The 27,919-nt window shown below is 42.2% G+C and overlaps 1 protein-coding gene across 1 annotated transcript in view; it reads left to right on the top strand.

The window, feature by feature from the left end:
* The window catches only part of slc23a1 (solute carrier family 23 member 1), a 132,160-nt gene that overhangs the window by 76,435 nt on the left and 27,806 nt on the right, over positions 1 to 27,919 (top strand). Inside the window, exons 5-9 of the mRNA XM_070877661.1 lie at positions 11,061 to 11,183; positions 12,233 to 12,390; positions 21,526 to 21,614; positions 24,258 to 24,325; positions 26,813 to 26,994. Coding sequence (XP_070733762.1) covers positions 11,061 to 11,183; positions 12,233 to 12,390; positions 21,526 to 21,614; positions 24,258 to 24,325; positions 26,813 to 26,994 — 620 coding nt within the window. The remainder of the gene's footprint in view (positions 1 to 11,060; positions 11,184 to 12,232; positions 12,391 to 21,525; positions 21,615 to 24,257; positions 24,326 to 26,812; positions 26,995 to 27,919) is intronic.

Here is a 27,919-nt window from a genome sequence, read left to right as displayed (position 1 = left end):
TACAAACTATGTTAACGACTTGGAAGAAAGGACCAAGTGTAATGAAGCCAAGTTTGCTGATGATACAAAGATGGGAGGAAAAGCAATGTGTGAGGAGGACACAAAAAATCTGCAAAAGAACATAGACAGGCTCAGTGAGTGGGCAAAATTTTGGCAGATGGAGTATAATGTAGAAAAGTGTGAGATCATGCACTTGGGCAGAAAAAAATCAAAGAGCAAGTTATTATTTAAATGGAGAAAGATTGCAAAGTGCTGCAGTACAGCGGGACCTGGGGGTACTTGTGCATGAAGCACAAAATGTTAGAATGGAGGTACAGCAAGTGATCAAGATGGCCAATGGAATCTTGGCCTTTATTGCAAAGGGGATGGAGTATAAAAGCAGGAACTCTTGCTACAGTTATACACAGTATTGGTGAGACCACACCTGGAATACTGCATGCAGTTTTGGTTTCCATATTTACGAAAGGATATACATGCTTTGGAAGCAGTTCAGAGAAGGTTCACTAGGTTGATTCTGGAGATGAGGGGGTTGACTTATTAGGAAAGGTTGAGGAGGTTGGGCCTCTACACATTGGAATTCAGAAGAATGAGAGGTGATCTTATCAAAACATATAAGATTATGAGGGGACTTGCCAAGGTGGATGCAAAGAGGATGTTTCCACTGATAGGGGAGACTAGAACTCGAAGGCATAATCTTAGAATAAGGGGCCGCCCATTTAAAACTGAGATTTGGAGGAATTTCTTCTCTGAGGGTTGTAAATCTGAGGAATTCGCTACTTCAGAGAGCAGTGGAAGCCGGGACAGTGAATAAATTTAAAACAGAGATAGACAGTTTCTTAACCGATATGGCATTAAGGGGTTAGGGGAGCGAGCAGGGAAGTGGGCCAGAGTCCATGATAGGATCAGCCATGATCGTATTAAATGGCGAGCAGGCTCGAGGGGCCATATGGCTTACTCCTGCTCCTATTTCTTATGTTCTCTTATGTTCTTATGTTCTGCAGAGCACAGAATGTGATCAAGCGCAGTGCAGTTAAACAGAGTGTTTTATTTGTGAATTTAGAAAGAGTGCGAATTCAGAGAAGAGGGCGTCGCAGTTGTTGTTTTTTTCCTACACTACCGCTTTATATTACAGGTAGACATTTATTTTCATTACTCAATTTAATCTAGATCAAGTAAGTAGTCAAGAAATGAAACTGTAAACTACGTTACTTAAATATAAATTTAATTAAATAGAACAAGATCATATAGGGATGGGAGTGCAGGTGGTGTGCCACAACTGCAGCATGTGGGAGTTTGTGGAGAGCATTGTGATCCTGGACAACCACATTTGCAGTAAGTGCCTACACCTTGAGGAACTTCAACTCAAGAGTTGTTGAGCTGGAGTCTGACATGCAGAAATTGTCTTGCATCAGGGAGGGGGAGAGTTACCTGGATACTTGATCCAGGAGACAGTCACACCCCTTAGGCTAGGTAGTGGTACAGGTCTGGTTAGTGGTCAGGGACAGGAGTGTGTGACTGCAACTCAGGCAGGTAAGAGGACACCAGGTGCAGTACTGGAGGAGCCTCGGCATTTGTCCTTATTCAACAGATATGAAGTTTTTGCTGCCTATGTGGATGAGGGAAAGACCAGTCATTGGGAAAATGCTGGAGTCCATCATCAGGAAGTAGTACCAGGACCTTTAGAAAATCATAATACAGTCAAGCAGAGTCAGCATGATTTTATGAAAGGGAAATCATGTTTGACAAATTTGTTGCCATTCTTTGAGGATGTAACAAGTAGGGTGGATAACGGAGAACCAGTCGATGTCATGTATTTGGATTTCCAGAAAGTATTCGATAAGGTGCCACATAAAAGGTTACTGCACAAGATAAGAGCTCATGGGGTTGGGGGTAATATGTTAGCATGGATAGAGGATTGGCTAACTAACAGAAAGCAGAGAGTCAGGATAAATGGGTCCTTTTCAAACTGTAATTAGTGGGGTGCCACAGGGATCAGTGCTGGGGCCTCAACTATTTACAATCTATATTAATGACTTGGATGAAGGGACCGAGTGTAATGTAGCCAAATTTTCTGATGATACAAAGATAGGTGGGAAAGCAAGTTGTGAGGAGGATGCAAAGAATCTACAAAAAGATATAGATCGGCTCAGTGAATGGGCAAAAATTTGGCAGATGTACTATAATGTGGGAAAATGTGAGGTTATCCATTTTGGTAGGAAAAATAAAAAGCAAATTATTATTTAAATAGGGAGAGTTTACAAACTGCAGTGATACAGAGGGATCTGGGGGTCCTTGTAAATGAAATACAAAAAGTTAGCATGTAGGTACAGCAAGTAATTAGGAAGGCAAATGGAATGTACAGGACATTGGTAAGAACACACCTGGAGTACTGCATACAGCTTTGGTCGTCTTATTTAAGGAGGGATATACTTGCACTGAAGGCAGTTCAGAGAAGGTTCATGAGGTTGATTCCTGAGATGAAGGGCTTGTCATATGAAAAAAGATTGAGCAGGTTAGGCCTATACTCATTGGAGTTTAGAAGAATTAGAGGTGATCTTATTGAAATGTGTAAGATTCTGATGGGGCTCGACAAGCTAGATGCAGAGAGGATGTTTCCCCTGGTGGGGAAATCTAGAACTAGGGGGCATAGTTTCAGAATAAGGGGTCGCCATTTAAAATAGAAATGAGGAGGAATTTCTTCTGAGAGTCGTGAATCTTTGGAATTCTCTACTTTAGAGAACTGTGGAGGCTGGGTCATTGAATATATTTAAGGTGGACATAGACAGATTTTTGAATGATAAGGGGGTCAAGGGTTATGGGAAGCGGACGGGCGGGGAAGTGGAGTTGAGGCTAGGATCAGATCAGCCATGATATTGAATGTTGGAGCAGGCTCGAGGGGCCAAATGGCCGACTCCTGCTCCTATTTCTTATGTTATGTTAAGCCTGCAGGATGGATGAGCAACATGACCATGGCACTATTTTCAGGAGGCCATTCACGTGGGGGGAGAGAAAGGAAATGTAGTTGTGGTAGGGGACAGTCATCGTCATCATCATAGACAGTCCGTCGGAATCGAGGAAAACTTGTTTCCACTCTTAAAATGAGACCTTAGGTGGCTGAATAGTCCAATACAAGAGCCACAGTTCCTGTCACAGGTGGGACAGATAGTCATTCAGGCAAGGGGTGGGTGGGACAGGTTTGCTGCATGCTCCTTCTGCTGCCTGTGCTTGATTTCTGCATGCTCTCGGCGATAAGACTCGAGGTGCTCAGTGCCCTCCCGGATGCACTTCCTCAACTTAAGGCGGTCTTTGGCCAGGGACTCTCAGGTATAGGTGGGGGTGTTGCACTTTATCAGGGAGGCTTTGAGGGTGTCCTTGTAATGTTTCCTCTGCCCACCTTTGGCTCGTTTGCCGTGAAGGAGTTCCGAGTAGAGTGCTTGCTTTGGGAGTCTCGTGTCTGTCATGCGGACAATGCGGCCTGTCCAGCGGAGCTGATCAACAAGGGGACAGTATAGTCAGAGGGATAGATACTGTTGCAGCTGGGGCCAGCAGTTTAGAAGGTTGTGTTGCCTGCCCGGTGCCAGGGTTAAAGATATCTCCTCGCAGCTGGAGAAGAATTTGTAGTGGGAAGGGGAAGATCCAGTTGTTGTGGTCTACATAGGAACTAACGATATAGGTAGAACAAGGAATGAGATTCTGCTGAAAGAGTTTGAGGAGTTGGAGTCCAAATTAAAAAGCAGACCCTCAAAGGTAATAATCTCTGCATTGTTCTCTGAGTCATGCACCAATTGACCTAGGGATAAGCAGATTAGAAGGTTAAATGTGTGGTTCAGAGTAGTGTGGGAGGCAAGGGTTTTGCTTCGTGGGGCACTGGCACCAGTACTGGACAAAGAGGGAGGAGTTCCGTTGGGACGGGCTCCACTTAAACAGGGCTCCAACTAGTGCCCAGGAGAATTGAATAACTAGGGCAGTAGACAGGGCTTTAAACTAAGGAAGGGTTGGAGGGGGGGTGGGGGTGGGGGGGGAGGATTCAGGAAAGAGTAAATTAACTAGCAGCAACAGAAATGTCAAGGCTCTAGAGCAGAGGTTTGAGTAAAAATAAGCTGAATGGGGAGAGAATAACCAAGGTAGTAAGTGACTAAGGTGACATCAGGAAAGAATAGAAATAAGTCAAAGCTAATGGCACTATATCTGAATGCACGAAGCATTCGCAACAAAATTGATGAATTAATAGCGCTAATAGATTTGATCTAATACACATTGTGGTGACGTGATTGCAAAGTGGCCAAGGTTGGTGAAGTGGAGATTAGGACAGAAGGTACACACTGCGGGTCCTTGAGACATTCGATTCTTGTTTCTACGTGTGTAGTTTATAAGGGCTGCTTCTGATTTTACTCGCACGTACACACTTTAACACTTTATTCCATGTCTGATTTGTCCAGTGTGACTTATTATCCCACTTCAGTTGGGAACTAAATATTCCAGGATGCTTAACTTTTAGAAGGGCTAGACAAAATAGAAAAGGAGAAGTGGTAGCCCTGATAAAGGATGGGATAAAGACAGTGGAGAGAAAGGATCTTAGCTCCGAAAATCAAGAAGTAGAATCAGTTTGGGTGGAGCTAAGAAACAGCAAGGGGCAGAAAACATTGGTGGGAGTTGTTTATAGGCCCCCAAACAGTAGTTGTAATGTAGGACAGAGTATAAATCAGGAAATTAGAGGCGCATGTAACAAGGATAATACAGTAATCATGGGGGAACTTTAATCTACATGTAGACTGGGCAAACCAAATTTGCAGTAATAATGTGGAGGACATTTTCTAAATCAGTATTTTGAGGAACCAATTAGGGAACAGGCTATTTTAGATCTCATTGTGCAATGAGAAATGGTTAATTAATAACCTTGTAGTAAAGGGCCCTTGGGGAAGAGTGACCATAATATGATAGAATTTTATATTAAATTTGAAAGTAATTTAGTTTAATCCAAAACTAGCGTCTTGAATCTAAACAAAGCAAACTACCTAGATATGAGGGGCGAGTTGGCTAAGGTAGATTGGGAAACTACATTAAAACGTGTGACAGTAGACATGCAATGGCTAGCATTTAACAAATTAAAATATAATTTACAACAAACATACATTCCTTTAAGGCACAAAAACCCACAGGAAAAGTGGTCCAACCGTGGCTAACAAGAGAAGTTAAAGATTGTATTCGATCAATATTGCCAAAAAGAACAGTACAAAAAGAAGTGAGGTTTGGGAGTATTATAGAATTCAGCAAAGGAGGCTGAGACAGGAGAAATTATAATAGGAATAAAGAAATGGCAGAGAAATTAAACAAATACTTTGGCCCCGATATTGGTGGCCTTACCGCCCAATGCCGCCCACTGCCGTCGACTGCCGCTGAGTTTTGTCTCCGGTCTCCCCTCTGTGCCAGTTTCCACTTGGGTTGGAGCGAGTGGGAGGGGAGTACAGCTGGGAACTGCCCGCTGGCGGTAGACAGTCAAGTAGCATAAGTGACCTCCCACCCACCGAGCTGCCAGATTGGTATGGGTAGGAGTTGCCGAGAGTTGGTACCAGCAAGGGGGAAGGATAGCTGCATGGAGGCTGGTCTAATCCCAATGATAAGTATGAAGACCTGCAAGAAAAGGTTAGTGAAAATCTTTAAAAAAAATAAAAAATAAAAAAAAATTCTACAGCGACTTACTTGGATGGGGGTCCCCTGAAGGTGTTCCGGTGTTTTTTTTTTCGTTGTAATGATTTTTATTTTCAGGTCTTCCACCCTCCTTGGGACTGACTCCATCCTCGGCGGCACTTGGGCAGCAAGAGCCTTTGCCGCCGAGATAGAGAGCTCCCATCTGCTGCCGCCCAGATTGATGGTGTAAGCTGTAATTTTGCCGCCGGGCAGTACTGCCACCACTTTTAGTGGAATTTTCCTGGCAAAGTACCACCCGGTCCTTTGGGCGGGCCTTGGGTTTCACCGATTTCGAGCCCTTTGTGTCTGTCTTCACGGAAAAAGACACAAAAAACCTTTTGGAAATAATGGTCTAGCGAGAAAGAGGAACTGAAAGAAATTAGTATTCGTTAAAAAAAAATAGTACTGGAGAAATTAATCGGACTGAAAGCCGATAAATCCCCTGGACCTGATGGCCTACATCCTCGGGTTTTGAAGGAGGTGGCTATAGAGATAGTGGATGCATTAGTTATCATCTTCCAAAATTCCATAGATTCAAGAATGGTTCTCGTGGATTGGAAGGTAGCAAATGTAACTCCACTATTTAAGAAAAGAGGGAGAGAGAAAATGGGGAACTACAGATCAGTTAGCCTGACATCAGTTGTAGGGATAGAATGATAGAAACTATTATTATGGATGTGGTAACAGGGCACTTAGAAAATAATAATAGGATTGGGCAGAGTCAACATGAATTTATGAAAGGGAATTCTTGTTTGAAAAAGCTGTTAGAATTTTTTGAGGTTGTAACTAGCAGAATAGGTAAGCGGAAACCAGTGGATGTGGTGTATTTGGATTTTCAGAAGGCATTCGATAAGGTGCCACACAAGGTTTTTTAAACAAAATTAAGGCTCATGGGATTGGGGGTAATATACTAGCATGGATTGAGGATTGGTTAATGGACAGAAAACAGAGGGTAGGAATATATGGGTCATTTTCGGGTTGTCAGACTATAACTAGTAGGGTGCCGCAAAGATCAGTGCTTGGGCCTCAGCTATTCACAAACTATATCAATGATTTGGATGAGGGTATCAAATGTAATATATCCAAGTTTGCCGATGATACAAAGCTAGGTGGGAATGTAAGTTGTGAGGTGGATGCAAAGAGGCTTCAAGGGATATAGACAGGCTAAGTGAGTGGGCAAGAACATGGCAAATGGAATATAATGTGGGGAAATGTGAAGTTATCCACTTTGGTAGGAAACATAGAAAAGCAGAATATTTTTTTAAATGGTGAGAGATTGGGAAATGTTGGTGTTCAGAGGGACCTGGGTGTCCTTGTACACGAATCACTGAAGTTAACATGCAGGTAGAGCAAACAATTAAAAAAGCAAATGGTATGTTGGCCTTTATTACCAGAGGATTTGAGTACAAGAGTAAAGTTGTCTTACCGCAATTATATAGGGTCCTGGTGCGACCACACCTGGAGTATTGTGTACAGTTTTGGTCTCCTTACCTAAGGAAGGATATACTTGCCATTGAGGGAGTGCAATGAGGATTCACCAGACTGTTTCCTGAGACGGGGGATTGTCCTATGAGGAGAAATTGAGTAGACTAGACCTGTATTCACTAGAGTTTAGAAGAATGAGAGGTGATCTCATTGAAACATACAAAATTCTTACAGGGCTTCACAGTGTAGATGCATGGAGGATGTTTCCCTGGCTTGGGAGTCTAGAACCAGGGGTTACCGTCTCAGAATAAGGGGTCGGCCATTGAGATGAGGAGAAATTTCTTCACTCAGAGTGGTGAATCTTTGGAATTCTCTACCCCAGAGGGCTGTGGAGGCCGATTCATTGAGTATATTCAAGACACAGATCGATAGATTTTTTGATATTAAGGGAATCAAGGGATATGGAAATAGTGCAGGCAAGTGGAGTTGAGGTAGCTCAGCCATGATCTTATTGAATGGCGGAGCAGGGTCGAGAGGCCGAATGGCCTACTCCTGCTCCTATTTCTTATACCTAGACGCTACCCGAACCTTCTCCTCTTTAATCTCCTCTTGCTGATTGATCTGTTGCATTTCTGCCAGTCCCAATTTACCTGGGCCAGATACCTCCTCAATTCGATGAAATTAGCCCTTTCTTCTCTCTTCCAGTATGTTTATTCTAGATTGCTCCTTTTCCTTCTCCATAACTAACCTAAACATTGCACTACTATGATCACAATTCCCGAGGTGCTCCCTGACTATGATATTCTCCGCATGTCCCACTTTATTCCCCAGAATTAGATCCAGCGATGCCTCCTTCCCCATTGGACAGGAAACATAAACTCTTTGAACACAATTCAGAAATTCCTCCCCCTCTCTGCCCTTAACACAATCACCGTCCCATTCAATATTGGGGTAGTTAAAGTCTCTCTATTGCTATTCTATCGTCTTGACCTGGTAAGGAGGTTCGTTCCATGGTAGAAGACAGAGTAATGATAATGGTTATGTACTCCAATTGGAAGGAAGTGTCTTGTGGTGTCCCACAAGGATATGTACTGATATCTCAACTATTCATTATATTTATTAATGACTTGTAGACATGTATCAAAGTTTGCCGATGACAAAAGATTGGTATAGTAATTAGTGTAGACGGGAGCATAAATTAACATGGACATTGATAGATTAAGTGAGTGGATAAAACTGTGGCAGATGGATTTCAATGCTGGTAAGTGTGAGGCCATCCATTTTGAACCAAAAAAGGATAGATCAGTATTTAAATGGTGAAAAGCTTGGAACAATGGAGATCTAAAGAGATTTAGGCGTCCATGTACTCAAATCACTAAAATGTAATCGGGTGCAAAGATAATCAAAAAGGGTAATGGAATTTTTGTCCTTATAATTTGAGAGGTAGAATATATATGGGGGGTATTTTTCCTGCAGCTATACAAAGCCCCGGTTATACTGCATCTGGAGTTCTGGGCACTACATCTTAGAAGTGATATATTGGCCTTTGAAGGAGTGCAGAAGCAAATTCACCAGAATGTTATCAGGAGAGATTACATTGATCTGGCTTGTGTTCCTTGAAATACAAAGGGGCGGATTTTCGGGTCTTTTGTGCTCCATTTTTCACCCGGAGCGGCGGCAATGGCAGCGGTGAGGTCTTCTGGGTGGGCAGTCACCCTCCAGCACCTTGCGGGGGTTTTCGGGGCCGGTTTTGCAGCGGTGCAGAGCATTACCGCCCGGAAGAACTGGTCCGATGTGCAATACCCCTGGTTGCGACACTGTCATGGTTTTTGACTCATATGCGACCCGTGCGCCCCGCACTGTGCCTGGGAAATTGGATGGTCCAACTATAGCCACTGCAGAGAGGTAAGTAATGAAGTCCTAGGGTAAGTCTGATTGTTTTTCTTTTTTGCGATTTATGTTGTGGTGGTGTGGGCTATGCATTGGGAATGTTGTGGGTTTTTTTCAGGATTTTCTTTTTCTCTCCAGGCATTTCAGAGCTCTCCCGGCCTGGCCCTTTAGCGTGGGATTTTAGTGTTGCACTTTAGACATAGGGTTTAGCTGCCCAATTTTGCTGACTGAGGCACAAACTATTCCCGGACGCAAACTTTACAGCCCCACCGTCCTGAATTAATCAAAGCCGAAAATCCAGCCCCAAAGTTTATGGGGTGGTTTGATTGAGGTTTTTAGGTTTTTGAAAGGAATTGATAGGGTAGATAGAGAAAAACATTTTCTGCTGGTGAGGGAGTTGAGGGCAAGGAAACATAACCATTAAATCAGAGCCAGGCCATTCAGGGGAGAGGTTATGAAACACTCTTGGCACAAAGGGTGGTAGAAGTGTGGAACTCTCTCCCACAAAAAGCAATAGATGCTAGCTCAATTAATTATTTTAAATCTGAGATCAATACATTTTTGCTAGATATAGGTATAAAAAGATATGAAGCCAAAGCAGGTGAATGGAGTTGAGATGCAGATCAGTTATGATCTAATTGAATGGCGGAACAGGCTTGAGGGGCTGATTGGCCTATTCTTGCTCCTATGTTCCTAACAACAGAACAACATTCCCAATACATAGCCCACGCCACCACAACGTAAATCGCAAAAAAAATTAAGAGAAAAATAAATGGTCCTAATACCCTTGGGGGAATCCAACCGCATACTTCTCTTCCGTCAGAAAAACAGCCATTTACCACTACTCTCTGCCTCCTGTCCCTCAGCCAATTTCATACCCATACAAGCTACAAACCTGAAAGGAGCAAGAATCTGAATTCTTGTACTACAGCATCAGGATATCTCTGAACTATTTTAGTCTTAGTATTTGAATATCAAGGGTCAATAATAATATTGCAAAATTGCAGTTATACTGTTTCACTTGTTTGTAAAAAGCAATTGTATTATGCAGTGATGTTTATTTTCAAAGGGAATTAATCAGTTGGGTGGAGGGGTAGAAGAGGCAAGTGATTACATTACCTTTTGACCTTTTTCCTGTCTGTCCCTGTGAACGTGATAGCTCTCTAACTGGGTAAGTATGCAACAAGAGGCCAAGGCAGTGAGTATGAGTTGCCATTTCCTCGCCTATCTGCTACTCAGCAAAATACTGTAAGAAATCAAGAAATTTAAAGCACATTGATGACCATTTTGGAATATAGGCCAGTCCTCTAACTCAAATTTGCCAACCGCTATAAGTTGCACAATATTTGGTTGCAGTGACCTTTCACAATCTTGCTGCTCTCTTCCCTGAAATACCTGCACCCCCCAGCGGTTCAGTGGATAACACAATGGTTTTGTGTTGGTCCTTACAAATCAGGAGGCAATAGGTCTAAGCTGAGTTGCTAATTGGGATGGCAGTTGGGGCACTGTGGTTGGTTTCAGTGTCCTTGGGATTGGGGGGCGGAGGGGGGGGGGCGGTGTGGGGGAACCACCATAATTCCACCCTAGATTGGCACCCAATGGTCCCTGCTTGAGAGCGCTTGTGTGTTGATGTCTTGGTAGGACAGAATTGGCTGGCTTATCATGTCACCCCATCCCAGTTGAATGGCCTACTAACTCTTATAATCTTGGCTCACACTTGAAGTATGGCCATTTAGGCAAAGAACTGGACTGCTGGCAGTGCATTAGAATTCTACCCCAGCATAAGATACTGCCTTCAGGATGGGTAGGTGTTAAACAAAATATCAATAAACTTCAGAGTCATATGTGTTCTGGTAGTACAATTCCATCTCTCACAGAAATCCTGTCAGAAATTCACCATTTTTTGTCATTTGACTTTAGTTGTGAAAAACACTTGGTTCTGGATATTGATCATACTATAACATTTGATATGAATTACAATTGTCATACAATAACATGGTTTCTACTTGCAAGTTATTACATTGTGGCTACTCTGCTTCATATGATATGTTTCTCAGGATGATATAATTAATGTAAATGGTCCAGAACAACCCACACTTCCGACAAGTAGAGGTTTTGATATGATCTACAAAATCGAAGATGTTCCTCCATGGTATCTTTGTATGTTGCTTGGATTTCAGGTATTTTCCTTTTATTTTGCTTGCATGCTAGTTGTGTATAAGACATAGATTAAAAAAAAATAATTACAAACTAAAATCCCTATCACAAAAGGCACAAGGAATCTTTGCCATGGTCTATAATTTGGCTTGTATACTGGATGCTGCTTTTAGCTTTGATGTGTGATCTTTTTTAGAACATCCATATGTTGATGTCAGTGGAAATACTAATCATAATATTTCAATCTCATTAAAATTTCAGCAGGTGCTGTTTTTTGTAATGCTCTGTACCCCACTGGATTTGTGTCCATCAGTCAGATGTCTTTCGTTACTGTCCTCCAGTTCGTTCCATTGCCTGACACTTTATCCTTGCTGTAAGCTTTTTGCTAAAAAATTCTCAAGGGGGGGTTGAAGGAATGAAACTATTTATAACATCCCCCAGGAGAAATATCACTCGCATCATCTGTCTGCCAGGACAGGAGGTGGAGGTGATTCTGCCCAGATGGAGCAGCTACTGGAATTTTTTAAAGATTTGTGGTGTGGTGGTGCTGCATGCCAATGTATCAATACACTGCTCTGTGGAGTCGGAGGTTGAAGGTTGACTCAATTCCTGATAGCTTCCTCATCTCAATTGGGCCCTTAGAGATAGATGGTGACTTGAGGTGAGCTGCTTTATCACAAGGAATATTGGAAGTGAATTTATTTAGTCGCATCTACTTGTAGGTTTAGCAAGATGCCTATAAATTTGGCAGCCTGTTTTTCCTCTATATGAGCATGTCATATTACTGTTCCATGAGTAAAGTACTGTTGGTATGACATCCATTGGCAGCAGTAACGGGCTCTTTATATGAATCCATTTTCAGCAGCCACAGTTTTTGTTTTAGAGGCCTAAAGAAGAAACATTTGTGAAAACAATGTTACTGATATTTTTCTGAATGTCTAACCTGCTTTAATCTTCTTAATTTTTTCATTAATTTCTGAAATATATAATAGTTTTTTTTTCTGGACAAACACTTGGGATAATTGCCTATTGACAAAAACATTGTTAAAAATCTTTAATTTTGGTTTTCCAGCATTATTTTGCTTGCTTTAGTGGAACCATAGCTGTACCTTTCCTGATGGCCGAATCACTATGTGTTGGAAAAGATCAGCATACAGTCAGTCAGCTGATTGGTACCATCTTCGCTTGTGTGGGAATTACCACACTCATTCAGACAACAGTTGGATGCAGGTTTGTAATGTTTATAACCGTCTATATCCATCTGAATAATGCAAATTACTTTTTCCTTTTGAGATCTCTGATAATGTATGTGTTCTATAATAGTCACCTAATTTATAAAATTAGAGAAAGTTACAGAAAGAATAAACTTTAACCGATGCTTCATCATTTATTTACTTGATTTTTTTTAACCAGACTACTTAGCTGTCTTTTAGGGGCCAAGTTTTGGCCTGAGTTGCTCCTGGTTTTTTTGGAGCAACTGGTTTAGAATGGAGTATCTTAGAAATTTGAATTCTTGGCATTTAGTTTGCTCCAGTTCCAGTCAGTTAGAACAGTTTCACTTTGGAACAGAATTTTTTTTTTCAAAAGGGGCGTGTCCGGCCACTTACGCCTGTTTTCAAAGTTTAGGCAGTGAAAACTTACTCCAAACTAACTTAGAATGGAGTAAGTGAAGATTTTTGTACGTTCGAAAAAACCTTGTCTACACTTTAGAAAATCAAGCACTGTTTTCAGCGCAGGGACCTGGCTCCGCCCCCCACAGCTCGTGCTGCGCCGCGCCCGGCTCCAGAGGGCCTGCAAGGAGCCCGAGAATAGGTACGTTTTTTTTTAGGCGCACTTTGTGGCCCGAAAAACGGGCGTCCAGGTCGGGGCTGTGCCGTTTTAGGCGCGGCCCGAAACTTGGGCCCATAGTTCTGGCTCTGAGATCTTGTTCTAGTTGTTTTTCTCATTGAAATGTATAAGATTCTGAGGGGGCTTGACAGGGAAGATGGTGAGAGGCTGGTTCCCCTGGCTGGAGAGTCTAGACCTAGAGGTCATAGTTTCACGATAAGGGGTTGGCCATTTGGGAATGAGACAAGAAGAAATTGTTTCACTCACCGTTGTGAATCTTTGGAATTCTCTACCCTAGAGGGCTATGGTTGCTCAGTCATTGAGTATATTCAAGGCTGAGATCGATAGATTTTTGGACTCTCGGGGAATCGAGGGATATGGCGATCTCACGGGAAAATAGAGTTGAGGTTGAGGATCAGCCATGATCGCATTGAATGATGGATCAGGCTTGAGGGCTGTATGGCCTACTCCTGCTCCTATTTCTTATGTTCTAGTGTCACCGCATTATAATCTGCATTATGTTTTCCTGATTTGGGTGCCATATTCTATCGTTTGTTCGACAGTTTGGTGTTCTGCTTGCAGGGAAATTGGTTGCTGTAGTACCGTGTCATTTTTTTTCCCCCTGGCAAATCTTATAATATTGGGTTTGATTGCATCTGGGATACAATAAATTACCTTTAAGTATGGTTACTTTTGCTTTGAGGCAAACATATCAATCAATTTCCACTTGGGACTTTAATCTGCTTTTAGTGGAGGAAGGGATGTTGACCAGGACACCTCTGATCTTCTGGTCAATGTTCTTCCCTTTAATCAGCACTGCCAAAAATAAATTGGTCATTCATTTGTAGTCGTGTTTACGTACATAACAATTGTAACTACATTTCAAAAGTAAACCCATTGGCTATAACGCATGCACATGCAATTACTGAATTGGCTTATATTGACCCAGAAATCCTGGTCGGCTGCTTCCTGCAGGTGATCAAGGGAAAAACTTAAAGATGCGCACTTACCTAAATCTGCTGCGCCCACGCGAGTTCCTGGTCCTAAGGCCTACACTGAATGCGCATCGCAGCACGTGCACATCAGGACGTGCACAGGGTTGGAGCTGCAGTCACATGGCTCTGGGCAGCCAATCAGGTAAAGCATGCTCTCATTCATAATAATGGGAACTCCGTAAGTTGGAGTTCCCATTATTATGAATGAGAAAACTCCCAAACACACAAAACCCTAATTAAAAAAAAATACACCACATATTTTTATTAATTTAAATTAGTTATTTATGCATTATTAAAAAATGTATACTTTCCAATTTTTAAAGTTTTTAAAATTATGGTTTAAAATAAACTTACCATATTACTTACCATAGTGGGAAGGGTTTTTAAACAATAAAATGTGTTTTTATAATTTTATTTTAAAATGTTTTTGTGTATTTTAAAACTGTTATGCCTGTAAAAGTAGGCTATGCGCCTGCTTTTATCAGGCGCAAGAGTTTTGAGGACATTTGCTGGGCAAGATATGGGTAAATACCACAATCTTTCCCTTGCAAATGTCCTGGCTGCCAAGATACGGAAGATCTGTCAAGCTCTAGCTTGATAGATCGGAAAAGGCGGTTTTTAGTGCATGCACATTGTGCGCTGAAAATCGGCTTTTGCGATGCCTTCCCGAGTCCGTACACGCTCCGTTCGGACCCGAGAGGCCGGGATTTCTGCCCCAATAATGTCATTTTTGTTGTCATTAAACACACAATTCACAGCACACAGTTGGTTGTTTCTCTGCATTTATTAGTCCATAATTGCCTTTCTATTTCTTCTTTGCTCTCAACTGTAATTAGTGTTCAAATACTGTAAAAAGACAACAAAAACTACCATCCAAATAATGGATTTCATTTTAAAAGTTCAACAGATATAAAATAAGGTGAAAAATTACAATGGGGGTGGAAGAAATGTTTATGAAATAAATGTAGAGTTTGTAAAGAGGAGAAAATGTGGGTAGTTGAAAATAAGTTGATGTTTGGTGTATCTATTGGCTTGTTCCAATTTAAGATTAATGTTCTAAATTTGTGGATGACTCCAAATTGAAAGCGGAGGGATAGTCAATACAGAGGAGGACTGCAACAAATTACAGGAGGACATTACTAAAAATGCAGAATGGGTATATCATTGGCAAATTAAGTTCAATGCAGATAAATGTGAAGTATTACATTTTTGTAGGAAGAATAGGAGATCATTTATTACTTGGAGCATGTGAGTCTAGGTGGGGTAGAGGAACAAAGGGATCTCTGAGTACAAATACACAAATTACTAAAAGTAATGATACAGGTTAGCAAAGCTATTAAAAAAAGCAAACCAAGCACTAGGGTTTAATTCTAGAGGTATAGAATTGAAATGTAGGGAAGTTATGCTAAACCTGTATTGAACCTTGGTTAGACCACACTTGGAGTACTGCGTACAATCCTGGTTGCCATATTATAAAAAGGATAGCGAGGCACTGGCGAGGGTGCAGAGAAGATTTACAAGGATGATACCAGAAATGCGAGGAAATACATATCAGGAAAGGATGAATTGGCTGCATCTCTCTTCTATTGAAAAATGAAGGCTGAGGGGTGACCTAATAGAGGTCTTTAAAATTAAGAAAGGTTTGATAGAGTGGATACAGAGAGAATGTTTCCACTTGTGGGGACGAACATAAATAGAGGCCATCAATATAAGATAGTTACCAAGAAATACAATTAGGGAATTCAGAAAAAACTTTTTTACCCAAAGAGTGGTGAGAACATGGAACTCGCTACCAGAATGGTTGAAGTGAATAGTATAGATGCTTTTAAGGGGTTGCTAGGCAAGCATATGAGGAAGAAGGGAATAGAGGGTTGTGCTGATAGATTTAGATGAGGAAAGACTGGAGGAGGCTCGAGTGGAGCATGAATGGTGACATGGACTGGTTGGGCGGAGTGGTCTGTTTCTGTGCTGTATATCCTATGTATGTAATCCAATGTTTGAATGAGCCTGCACTCACCTGAAGGAGATTGCCACATTGTTTTGTGTTGTGAGCCCCTTGCCATTAAGAACTGCATTGTGACGACCCAAACTTATTTTACTTGGGGCCCCTTTTCAATCAGTAGGATTAAAAGATTATCAGCCTGTCAGAGACACAAGGAGTGCTAACCTACACATTTACGCATCTATCTTCCCATAAATCAGCCATTTATTTAGAATCCATTAAAAAAATCCAATTTTAAAGTTTAATTAAAAGACAAGCACCTTAGTCGCTGCTGTACTGCAATAACAATACAAATAACAATAGTTTCTTCACCATGCAGGGCTTCACCAATCCTAATTATTTTGCTCACGCCATTCTCTGTGGATTTTGTATTGCCCTACAATCCATTTGACATGAGATCATTAAATCTTTCAAAATATGTTTTTCAGCAGCATATTTCAAAGTTGGTTATTTAACTTAAAATGACAAGAAAATAAACATTTAAGGTGGGAAGTGACTAATTCCTGCTCTGCCATTCAATAAGGACATGGCTGATCTGATCATGGACTCAGCTCCAATTCCCTGCCCACTCCCCATAAGCCCTTATCCCCTTATCGTTTAAGAAACTGTCTATTTCTGTCTTAAATGTATTCAATGTCCCAGCTTCCACAACTCTGAGACAGCGAATTCCACAGATTTACAACCCTCAGAAGAAATTTCTCCTCATTTCAGTTCTAAATGGGCGGCCCCTTATTCTAAGATCATGCCCTCTAGTTCTAGTCTCCCCCATCAGTGGAAACATCCTCTCTGCATCCACCTTGTCAAGGCCCCTCATAATCTTATACGTTTCGATAAGATCACCTCTCATTCTTCTGAATTCCAATGAGTAGAGGCCCAACCTACTCGACCTTTTCTCATAAGTCAACCCCCTCATCTTCGGAATCAACATAGTGAACCTTCTCTGAACTGCCTCCAAAGCAAGTATATCCTTTCGTAAATATGGAAACCAAAACTGCACACAGTATTCCAGGTGTGGCCTCACCAATACCCTGTATAGCTGTAGCAAGACTTCCCTGCTTTTATACTCCATCCCCATTGCAATAAAGGCCAAGATTCCATTGGCCTTCCTGATCACTTGCTGTACCTGTATACTATCCTTTTGTGTTTCATGCACAAGTACCCCCAGGTCCCGTTGTACTGCAGCACTTTGCAATCTTTGTCCATTTAAATAATAACTTGCTCTTTGATTTTTTTCTGCCAAAAAACCTCACACTTTCCAACATTATACTCCAACTGCCAAATTTTTGCCCACTCACTTAGCCCGTCTATGTCCTTTTGCAGATTTTGTGTGTCCTCCTCACACATTGCTTTTCCTCCCATCTTTTTATCATCAGCAAACTTGGCTACGTTAGTCAATTCCTTCTTCCAAGCCATTAATATAGATTGTAAATATATGCCTAATTCTCTGGATTGAGATGAATGCACAACCTTCCAATTCTGAGCTACCACTGAGCCAAAGCTGACAATAATAAAAAATGCTTTGAAAACCATTTCCACCAAGTTATGGTGAGGGAATGGGAGAAACCCTGAGGAAATTCACCTCCAATAGAAACGTCTCCGAACAGCAGGAGGGTGAAACTGAACCTGTTGGCTGGTACTAATTGCAGTTGTGTTACCCCATTGTATTGAGTTGTAAGAGAAATTTGGCATTAGGGGTACCAGCATGACAAGGGTCAAAGTGCTGGTTCCTGCACCGACTCATAGGGCCCAAGTTTCCACATGATTCGTGCCTGATTTTTAGGAGCAACTGGTGGAGAACGGATTATTTTAGAAATTGCAATTCTCCACATTTTTTTTTCTGCAGTTCTAGTCAGGTAGAACAGTTCTAGTTTAGAACAGAATTTTTTCTTCAAAAGGGGCGTGTCCGACCACTGATGCCTGATTTGAAAGTTTCCACAGTGAAAATGTACTCCAAACTAAAGTAGAATGGAGCCAGTGAAGATTTTTGTAGAACTGAAAAAATCTGTTCTACACATTAAAAAATCAGGCGCAGGTTACAAATTAGGCGTCCAGAACGAGGTGGGGGGGAAGGGAACTCATTAAATTCGACAATAAATCCTTATTTATACTTCTACAAATATTATACAAATAAATCCAACCTGAATAAACATTTATAAGCCAAGAAAAGATTAAATAAACCATCTTCCTACCTGTGTGAAAGTGCTTCAGCCAGGGAGAATTCTGTAGCTGTTCGTGCCGCTGAGCGGGAGGGAGGGAGAGGGAGAGGGAGAGGGAGAGGGAGAGGGAGAGGGAGAGGGAGAGGGAGACGGGTCGGGGAACAGGAGCGCGGGTCGGGTCAGTCGGGGGGGGAGCGGGTCTCGGGTCCGGGGGGGGGGGGGGGGAGTGGGTGTCGGGTCGGGGGGAGCGGGTGTCTGGTCGGGGGGGGGGGGGGGGAGTGGGTGTCGGGTCGGGGGGAGCGTCAGGTCAGGTCTGGTCGGCGGGGGGGGGGGGGGAGTGAGTCTCGGGTCGGTGAGGGGGAGCGGGTCTCGGGTCCGGGGGGGGGGGGGAGTGGGTGTCGGGTCGGGGGGAGCAGGTGTCTGGTCGGTGGGGGTGTCGGGTCAGGTCTGGTCGGCGGGGGGGGGGGGGGGGGGGAAGTGAGTCTCGGGTCGGTGAGGGGGAGCGGGTGTCGGGTCGGAGCGGGTGTCGGGTCGGGTCTGGTCGGCGGGGGGGGGGAGCGGGTGTCGGGTCGGTGCCGGGGGGGGGGGGGGGGGGAAGCGGGTGTCGGGTCGGGTCGGGTCGGTGCCGGGGGGGGGGGGGGGGAGAGCGAGTGTCGGGTCTGGTCAGGCGGGGAGCAGGAGCTGGCCATGGGAGGAGCCCCAGTGAGGCCATTGGGTCGGGGCTGCGTGCTTCGGGCCCCTCCCACACAGTTCGGCGCCTGGAGCTACTGCACTTGCGTGCCGACTGTAGCGCGCATGTGCAGAGGTCCCGGCACTGTTTTCAGCACCGGGACCTGGCTCCGCCCCCCCACAGCTCGTGCTGGCTGCGCCGAGGGCCAGAGGACCTGTAAGTAGGTGCAGAATACCGAGGATTTTTTTTTGCGCGAAAAATGGGCGCCCAGCTCGGAGGGGCGCCCGTTTCTTTTCTTGTGGAAACTTGGGCCCTTTAGGAGGTAAAAGGCCTCTCTTTGGCCTTGTACATTCCAGTACCAAGGCTCCAGAAGTTATCAATTCAATAATATTCCGACAGGATACGATGTGAGAACCTAAACAGACATTGATAAGACCTTACGAAGAGGGTCGAGGCAGACTCACGGGCACCAAGGAGAATCAACAAATTCTGACCTAATGAAGTCATTCTAGTCATGGTCTAAGGTGGTCACGAGGGTCTTGGCCTGTCAATCCAAAGTAGCACGAATAAGGTAGTCCAATTAGAGATCTAGGGAGGTCTTACCAGGGAACGGAGGGGTTTTTGAAATATATAAAAGTTGTATGATTGTGCTGTTCGGAGAGCATCTCCACTCACAGGCGACTGTGATGATGTTCCCGGACGTTCATAATAAAAGATCGTTATACCTTGCCATTCGTCTCTGTCTGCTAATTCCGGGGGCTGTTCCGCGGGTTGGGGCGAGTGTCGACCCTCTATATCAGGGGGCCCGCTCGTAGGAGGAGAAGCCTTCCCGTTTTCCCCTTACAGAGTAAAACTTTAGGAGTTGTAAGGGTTCTTTTTGGACACCAACCTTTACATTAAAGTTACTAGATTATCTCCAACTTTTCCTTTTTAGTTTCCCAAAAGTTTGAAAGCATTATACTCCCAATGTTGCCACCAAGCACTATTCCATGCACTGCGTCCACGGCTAAACTCCCTGTAGAATTACACCAATATAAGAAAAATACTCCTATAAACTCAGCGTTACTTTCCCATTACCTTCTGACCTTGGTGAGCTTAAAATTTAGGGAAGGATGTTGTACTTTGCCATATTAGTATTGTCTGTAAACCATTTTGTTATAGAAACATAGAAAATAGGTGCAGGAGTAGGCCATTCGGCCCTTTGAGCCTGCACCACCATTCAATAAGATCATGGCTGTTCATTCCCTCAGTACCCCTTTCCTGCTTTCTCTCCATACCCCTTGATCCCCTTAGCCGCAAGGGCCATATCTAACTCCCTCTTGAATATATCCAATGAACTGGCATCAACAATTCTCTGCGGCAGGGAATTCCACAGGTTAACAACTCTGAGTGAAGAAGTTTCTCCTCAGCTCAGTCCTAAATGGCTTACCCCTTATCCTTAGACAGTGTTCCCTGGTCTGGACTTCCCTAACATCGGGAACATTCTTCCTGCATCTAATCTGTCCAGTCCTGTCAGAATTTTATGTTTCTATGAGATCCCCCCTCATCCTTCTAAATTCCAGTGAATAAAGGCCCAGTCAATCCAGTCTCTCCTCATATGTCAGTCCAGCCATCCCGGGAATCAGTCTGGTGAACCTTCGCTGCACTCCCTCAATAGCAAGAACGTCCTTCCTCCGATTAGGAGACCAAAACTGAACACAATATTCCAGGTGAGGCATCACTAAGGCCCTATATAACTGCAGTAAGACCTCCCTGCTCCTACACTCAAATCCCCTAGCTATGAAGGCCAACATACCATTTGCCTTCTTCACCGCCTGCTGTACCTGCATGCCAGCTTTCAATGACTGATGTACCATGACACCTTGAGTTTGTGAAAAGCTTAAATGTGAGCTGTATGTCAAACTTCTTCAACAAAAGAATGAGGTGACACACTTTTCTTTCATTTTTAAATATTACTGGATGGAGGAAAGCTTTAGACTTAACAAACTCATTCCTTCTTGTATAGTTCAACTCCACTACTTGAATTCTTACTAAATCCATCAAACTCTACTCTCACCAACATAATTCTTTGACCACAACTCATACTGTCTGCTATTTCACAACTCTTTTTTTTTGTTTGTCCTTTTGTTGTAAAGTTCTGCCTTAATTCCCTTTTTTATTCCGAACTTTTAAATTTTTAACTCATTGCCCCCTTGTGTTTAAATCCTTCACCATGGTGGAAATATTCTTAATCACTTCTTTCACTCATTCCCCACGCTCCCACTTCCAATTCTTCCTCGTAACTTAAATTCTTGATGCTCAGAATCATCATTCTAGCCCCTGTAAACTCTAAAGCAAGAATGGTGAACAGTACTCCAGATGGAGTTATGGTGATGCTTTCTACAGCAGTAATATAACCAAGATTTGTACGCTTAGGAATGAATTTTACAATGGGGGCGAGAGGCAACACGTTTTGTAAAATTGGACCAAATGTCACTGCTAATGCAGCCCACAATCTAATCTTTAAAAATGAATAGCATCCTTAATTAAGAATTGCTTTGCTAATTAAACTTGGTAACAAAAAGCAATTCATTCAGATAGAATTGATAAAGTAAGTAATTGATCTGTGCTACAAAGCGCACAACAATGTTACTGATCAAGATCACCAAAACCATGTCTCTTTTTAATTCCGTTTTGTCTGATTATGCAAACTTTTCTAAATTTTGATTTTCTTAGGCTTCCCCTATTTCAAGCAAGTGCCTTTGCATTTCTTGTTCCTGCCAGAGCTATCCTTGCCCTAGACAAGTGGGAGTGTCCACCTGACGGTACTTAAAACTAAGTATAAGAACTGCCTGAGCAAAACATTCAAAAAGACCAGGGGGCTGGATATTCGGCTTTGCTCATTTCGGGCCGGTAATGGCGGTGGGGCGGTAAAGTTTGTGCCCGAGAACAGTTTGTGCCTCAATCAGCAAAATTGGGCAGCTGGGCCCTGAGTGTGGAGCAGAGCGCTAAGGAAGGCGTTGCACACCTCTCTTAGGTCACTAGGTCAGCTGAGCATGTGAAAATCCCAAGCTAAACAGCCGGCCTCGGAGCACTCTGAGAGGCCTGGGGAGAAAAAAAAACCTGGAAAAAACCCCACCAAAAACATTCCCAATAAATAACTTATGCCAACACAACATAAATCACAATAACAATTTAAAAAAAAAACAATCACACGTACCTGAGGTCGACATTACTTGCCTCACTGCAGCCACTACAGCTCGGACCACCCGCTTTCACAGGTGGTCCCAGCACGGCACTCTATGGAGTGCTACGGATTGGACAGGAGCCAAAAATCGAGTTGGTGTTGCAACCAGGGCGTTCCACACCGGCTCGCCTCTTCTGGGCGGTAATGCTCTGCGCCCCGTCGAAACCGTCTCCGTAAACCCCCGGGGGGATGCTGGAAGCTGTCCGCCCACCCGGAAGAGCTTGCCGCCGTCATTGCTGCCCTCCGGAGTGAGAACAGAGGTAGCAACAAGCCGAAAATCCAGTCCTCATTGGTTCCTGTGTTCCAATGTATGCAAATCAGAATGCAATTTCCAATCAATTAGCATAATAAGATTGTATATGCTCTTCATTGTTGCCTTTTTGGAATGGATTTGAGTTCCATGACTAATGTATAGATATCAATCGATGATTGGCAGTGCACTTTGGTTTCAATTCAGTAATAAGAAAGATTGTCACACAAAGTCAGTTACTTAGGCATTTCCACAAACAAAATAAAACATTCCATTATTTGAGATGCTCTCCTTAGTATGTGCATATTTTTACTTGACGCCACAATGGCTCAGTTCTAGGCTCCTGCCTGTCTCTCCATGACTGGAACTGTAAGCGTTTTCCACTCTCCTTCTATCTAACTGACATGAATGAGAAACATTGAATAATGCTGCCTCAGCTGTGCTAGCTAACTTCTATTGAATGCGCACATTTGGGCATTCCCGTTTCTTCCCAAACTTGCCATTGCATTGTGCATATATAGACGTGAAGCATTGCAGTGAGCACTTAAGCTTCAGAAGAAGTCAGGCCAGACCACTCCGTGTGTATTGGATATGAACTGGCTACACACCTCTTGGCCAGTGGCATTAGATTTCTATTAACTTTTACAAATGATACCTACAATGCATGCCATGTCAAGCTGTGTACTGTGTATTCCATTGAAGAGTGGTTGTTCAGTTCTGGTGTTGGACTGGGCAGGTGCCATTGGTAAATCTTGGCATCAGTAAAATTGGACTTTTTAATGTTCAGTGGGGTATATTTTATGATATATGCCAATAAAATAATTGTAACTCAGTAAAATGGGCAGTGATCTATTGCACCAGATTTCTGCCCAGTTGGATCCCATTTAACTTACAGGTATTGTCCAGACACCAGAAAGGCTTTCCAGTTTGCAGTTAATTGTATTAAAATTAGGGCCCAAGGATTGTCCTTTAGATATCCATGAAATTTCCCCTCTATTAACATTAGTATATCATTCATGTAAAATGGATATCTAGGATGTGCTGATTATGCAAATACTTTGAGAGCAGAATTTTGAGTACTTGTTGTCTATTCAGGAAGCTTTGTACCTTTTAGAACTTTGCATGCCTGTAACCTCCTTTGCCACCATCCCTTTCTTTTCTCCATCCCCTCCTGAACACCCCCCACCTAATCAAATCATTTATCCAGTGTCTCATATTGGGATCCTTGCAACACAGTTGTATTAGGAGCTATTTGAAAATCTTAATGTGACAATTGCATCATACTGCATATATTTAAGGAGAGTATTGTCACTAGCAAATCAGGCTTTCTTGGTATTCTACTCCTAAAGTTAAATAACTTTTTGGTGTGAACTATGATGATGTCACACAAAGTATAGGTCTGTAGTGTACCAGGAGCCAGTGAGATTGGCATCCACATGATCTAAAGCCATACAAAATGGGGCAGGGTGGGTTAGGCCCATCGTGTCTGTGCTGGCTCTTTGAAAAAGCTACCTAATTAGTCCTACTCCCCTACTCTTTCCCAATAGCCCTGCAAATTTTTCCTTTCCAATTCCCTTTTTGAAAGTTACTATTAAATCTGCTTCCATCACCCTTTCAGGCAATGCATTCCAGATTTCTCTTCTCTTTCTCTTCTAGCCCTTCACCACCCCACCCCCCCATCCCACCCACCCCCATATGAGGGACATTAGATTCTCATTATTTCAAGTTTAAAACAATATACCTGCAAATCACTTCAGTAAGTATCAGATTTGCTAAATCAGGAAGTTAAAACCAAGCTGTCTTTAAAAATGAGTAACTGCACAATTTGGCTCCAGATTTCAGATGAGTCAGTGTCTCAGCCTGATAACTTTTTCAATGCAAGGAAGATGCTTTTGAATATCTTTAATTATTCACCGTTAATTTCTAATCCATGTTGAAATTTAACTGTCACTGTATCCTTGATTTTTACAGAGGAGATTTATGGAAATTGGACTTTGCCTTTCAACACAACCCATATATGGTATCCACGGATAAGAGAAGTAAAGCATTAGAAATGCAATCATTCTTTTTGAAATGCCTACAAGAAAATCGACTGCTAGTACAATACAATATAACTTCTGGTCTTCTCCTATGGTCCAGCCTTTGTCCTACTTTTGAATCTTCAATAGGTTTGCTCCTGATTTAAGTGGGAGCCTCGTCTAGGGCCTGGGAACGTGGTGACTTTGAGGCAGGATCTCGTTTTTTAAAAAACATTTTAATCCTTCACCTGATCCTTTCCTGCTCAGTGGTTTGGAGGTAGGGTGGGGTAGGGGGGACGTTAAAATCAAGGCCTATATGTCCAACAGTTTTAAATAGTTTAACCATTAAAGTGACGGGAGTCTAGGAGGAGTATTTTCTGTTTTAAAGTAATACTTTCCCCCACACCCATTTTCTCTTTTTTTTTAAAAAAACACACCAACACAGGCAATCTAAATATATATAATATTTACCTGCTATGAAATACTTCTTGCTAGCCTCAAGGAAACTTGTCGTTTTAAACCTGTGCTTCTCTATTCCTGTGGATCAGCCTCAGGTCAGTTTGAACTGAATGTTCCCATTTGAGCTGATATTTCAAAATGAATAATGTATGTCTCTTTTTTAAAGATTGAAATGGATGAGGACTTTAAATGAAAGTACTTGATGTTTGTACATAACAGGCTTTTGTATAAATTTTTAAATCCTAATTACAAATCAATGTTGTTTGCTGGTATTACTTTGATTCCTATAATTGGTAATTGGTTTCAATGAATACCTCAAAACACATGGAAAGTACACTCGCACAAATGGCCCTGTGGAGTATAAAACCTAAGCAGTCAGAATCCACTTGCGATAATGGCTCCTGCATTTCACTCTTGCAACAATGTAATGCAGATCCAGCATAAACCCGATAGAAAAGAATGTCTGCATTGCATTGTGGGTTTCACTGAAAAATTTGAAACTTATACAAGTAAATCCTTTAAAGGAACACTTTAATATCAGTAGTGAAGATTTGATGCTGCTTCTGTTTATGCGGATTATAGCAGTGCATAAAAGTTCATAATATGGCTTTCTTGTTGAGACCCAATGAAAATATAACTTTTCTCTTCTTCCCCATATAATTTGATATAACATGACTACTGAAGTGACGAGTAACTTCTGTCCAAAATATTGAGCCAAATTATTTTTAAAATGTATTTTTAGAATAACACGAGATCGAGATTCTTTTAGGGGCTTCCACGACACCTTGCAATATGATCCTCCGAGCTCAGGCTGTGGAGGATTATGGGTGCTTCATGTGCCGTACCATGACCTGCTAAAATATAATTATCCAATATGTACAGAATATGTTTTCCTTATCCCTTTTCCATTGCATTTTGTAAGCACCATGTAGTGATGCTTAATTTTTTTTTAGCAGGTACAGAAGTGGTGGTGGTAAGTGCCAATTAACAGCATCACTTTTGTAGAATAGATTTCTGTTTCTTTTCATTTTTGATTTGAAAGGACGGCAGACACTGTGCATGATGTGGATTAATTTTAATGAAGATAACGGATCCCTACTGGAGTACATCAGAGTTCCCTGAGCGTTTTTGTAGTAACTATTCAGATAAACATCCCATCAGCAGTGATCAACACTGTCTACTGTCATATGCAAAAACAATGCTCCAATACTCCAATTTTTCCTTCTGGATGTTTCAGTAAACACAAGGGGAATGGACAAAAGACATGGAAATAATGAAATTGTATGAATTTCTTTTCTCATTTGTGTCATACATAAAGCATTTAAAATATGAGTATTATATCTTTATAGCGTACTATTACATTTTTTGTTGCTTCCGTCTCTACCTTCCTTGACTGGTTTTCTTAGTTTCTGTTCATTCTCATCTTGGTTTCTGTATTTTCTTTAATTTCTCCTTTGTCTCTTCATTCAATCTGTTTTTTCTGCTCTTTTTCCCTTCTTTCCCCTAGTGTACTCCAGTCCCCACTGTCTGGAGAGACTGTGAAATGAGCATCATATATTTATACTTTCTACAAGCACTGCAAATCCTGTAGGTTGGGTAGTTGTTTGAATTTCTTCTCCTGTTTCTTTTTCCCACTAAATCTCACCGGGATGAAATACTGTAACTGCTGTCCAAATGGATATTGAGTAAATTGCATTAAGAAATTTGTATTTCGGGAAAGATTAGGCCATGACTGACAAAATAGTTTTATCTTTTTATCAGTAGTTTCCATCATAAGTTGAGTGCTAAGTTTCACTGCAATACTATTACTAGTAGAGGAACTGCAATTTAAAAAAAACTTTAAAATAGTAAATATTCTATTTTTGATAGTTTAGTCCATCAGTTTCAATACTGTGCTGTAGGTATATGTGTTACTGAATATTAGTACTATATTAATAACAATACCATGATATATTTAACAGTACTGTTCAGTTACAGCATTTTACTTGAGCAACAACTTAATTTCTGTGCAGTGTTAGTTTATTGCTGGCATTTCTCTCAATCATACAGATACAAGGTGCAATTATTATATCCAGCTTGGTTGAAGTGATGATTGGCTTTGTGGGTCTTCCAGGAGCTCTGCTTAGTTACATTGGACCACTCACAGTCACCCCTACAGTCGCCCTGATCGGATTGTCTGTATTTCAAGCGGCTGGAGAAAAAGCTGGGTCGCACTGGGGCATTTCTATGTTGTGAGTACAGTATTTGCTTCACTTTTTACATAGCAATAATTACGCTAACCAAAAGAATTAATTGTAATAATCTAAAGCATTAAACATCTGAAACATTTAAAAAAAACCTCCAGTCCCTGGACTAAGGAAGATGAAGATCCATATCACAAATCTATCCTGAGACTCTGCTGATTGGCACTTGAATTGACTAATCCTGTCCCCAGAGGTCATGAAACTAGAGGGTATGTGAAATGCGATGCCATTCCATAGTTTCATTTAAAACACAATAGACTGGCTCCAAATTGCATCTGACCCATGTCATGAGCTGTCAGCACTGACTGCATAACAGAAAATATGCTATTACCAGCAGTGCCCTCCCTTACTTTAACAAGCGCATGTAGACGAGGATTGCAGAGGAACTGAATTCTGCAGCCAACCTTCATTTGTTATCTTTCTTCCATACCTGTTTTCTTAACAAAGGTGTTGACACTTTGCAGTGATATGCTCAACCTCTGTTGTCTTTCCCAAATGACCATTGTTTGTTTGTGAACCTGGCTGGGTTTTCAGCAGTGATACCACAACAGATCCAACTCCTGACCTTGCCTGACATCGATGCAGGAATCAGCTTGGAATATATTGGGTGCAGCACATCCATAAGTGAAGTCCAAAACAAAGGCCGCGATTTTACTTACCTCGGTGGGTCATCTGTCGGTGGCAGGTCCCAACCCCGCTGCTGGCTCCATCCCCAAAATGGTTTTACATTGATTGGCTTTATTAAGCCCGCCCAGCACGTTACCCGGTCCAGTTAGAGGAAGCGGGTCTGATGATATTTCATGACACATCATCTGCCGGTTTCCTTAAAGGGACCATCGTGACATTTGTGCTGTCCGTGTTCTACAGCATTGAGGTGCTGCAAACACTGACGAGCACTGCACAGAGGTGCAGG

The sequence above is a fragment of the Pristiophorus japonicus genome, chromosome 4, assembly GCF_044704955.1.
Source record: "Pristiophorus japonicus isolate sPriJap1 chromosome 4, sPriJap1.hap1, whole genome shotgun sequence".
Taxonomy (NCBI): domain Eukaryota; kingdom Metazoa; phylum Chordata; class Chondrichthyes; family Pristiophoridae; genus Pristiophorus; species Pristiophorus japonicus.
The sequence above is the reverse complement of the archived record's forward strand: the minus strand, read 5'-3'. Positions and strand labels throughout refer to the sequence as shown.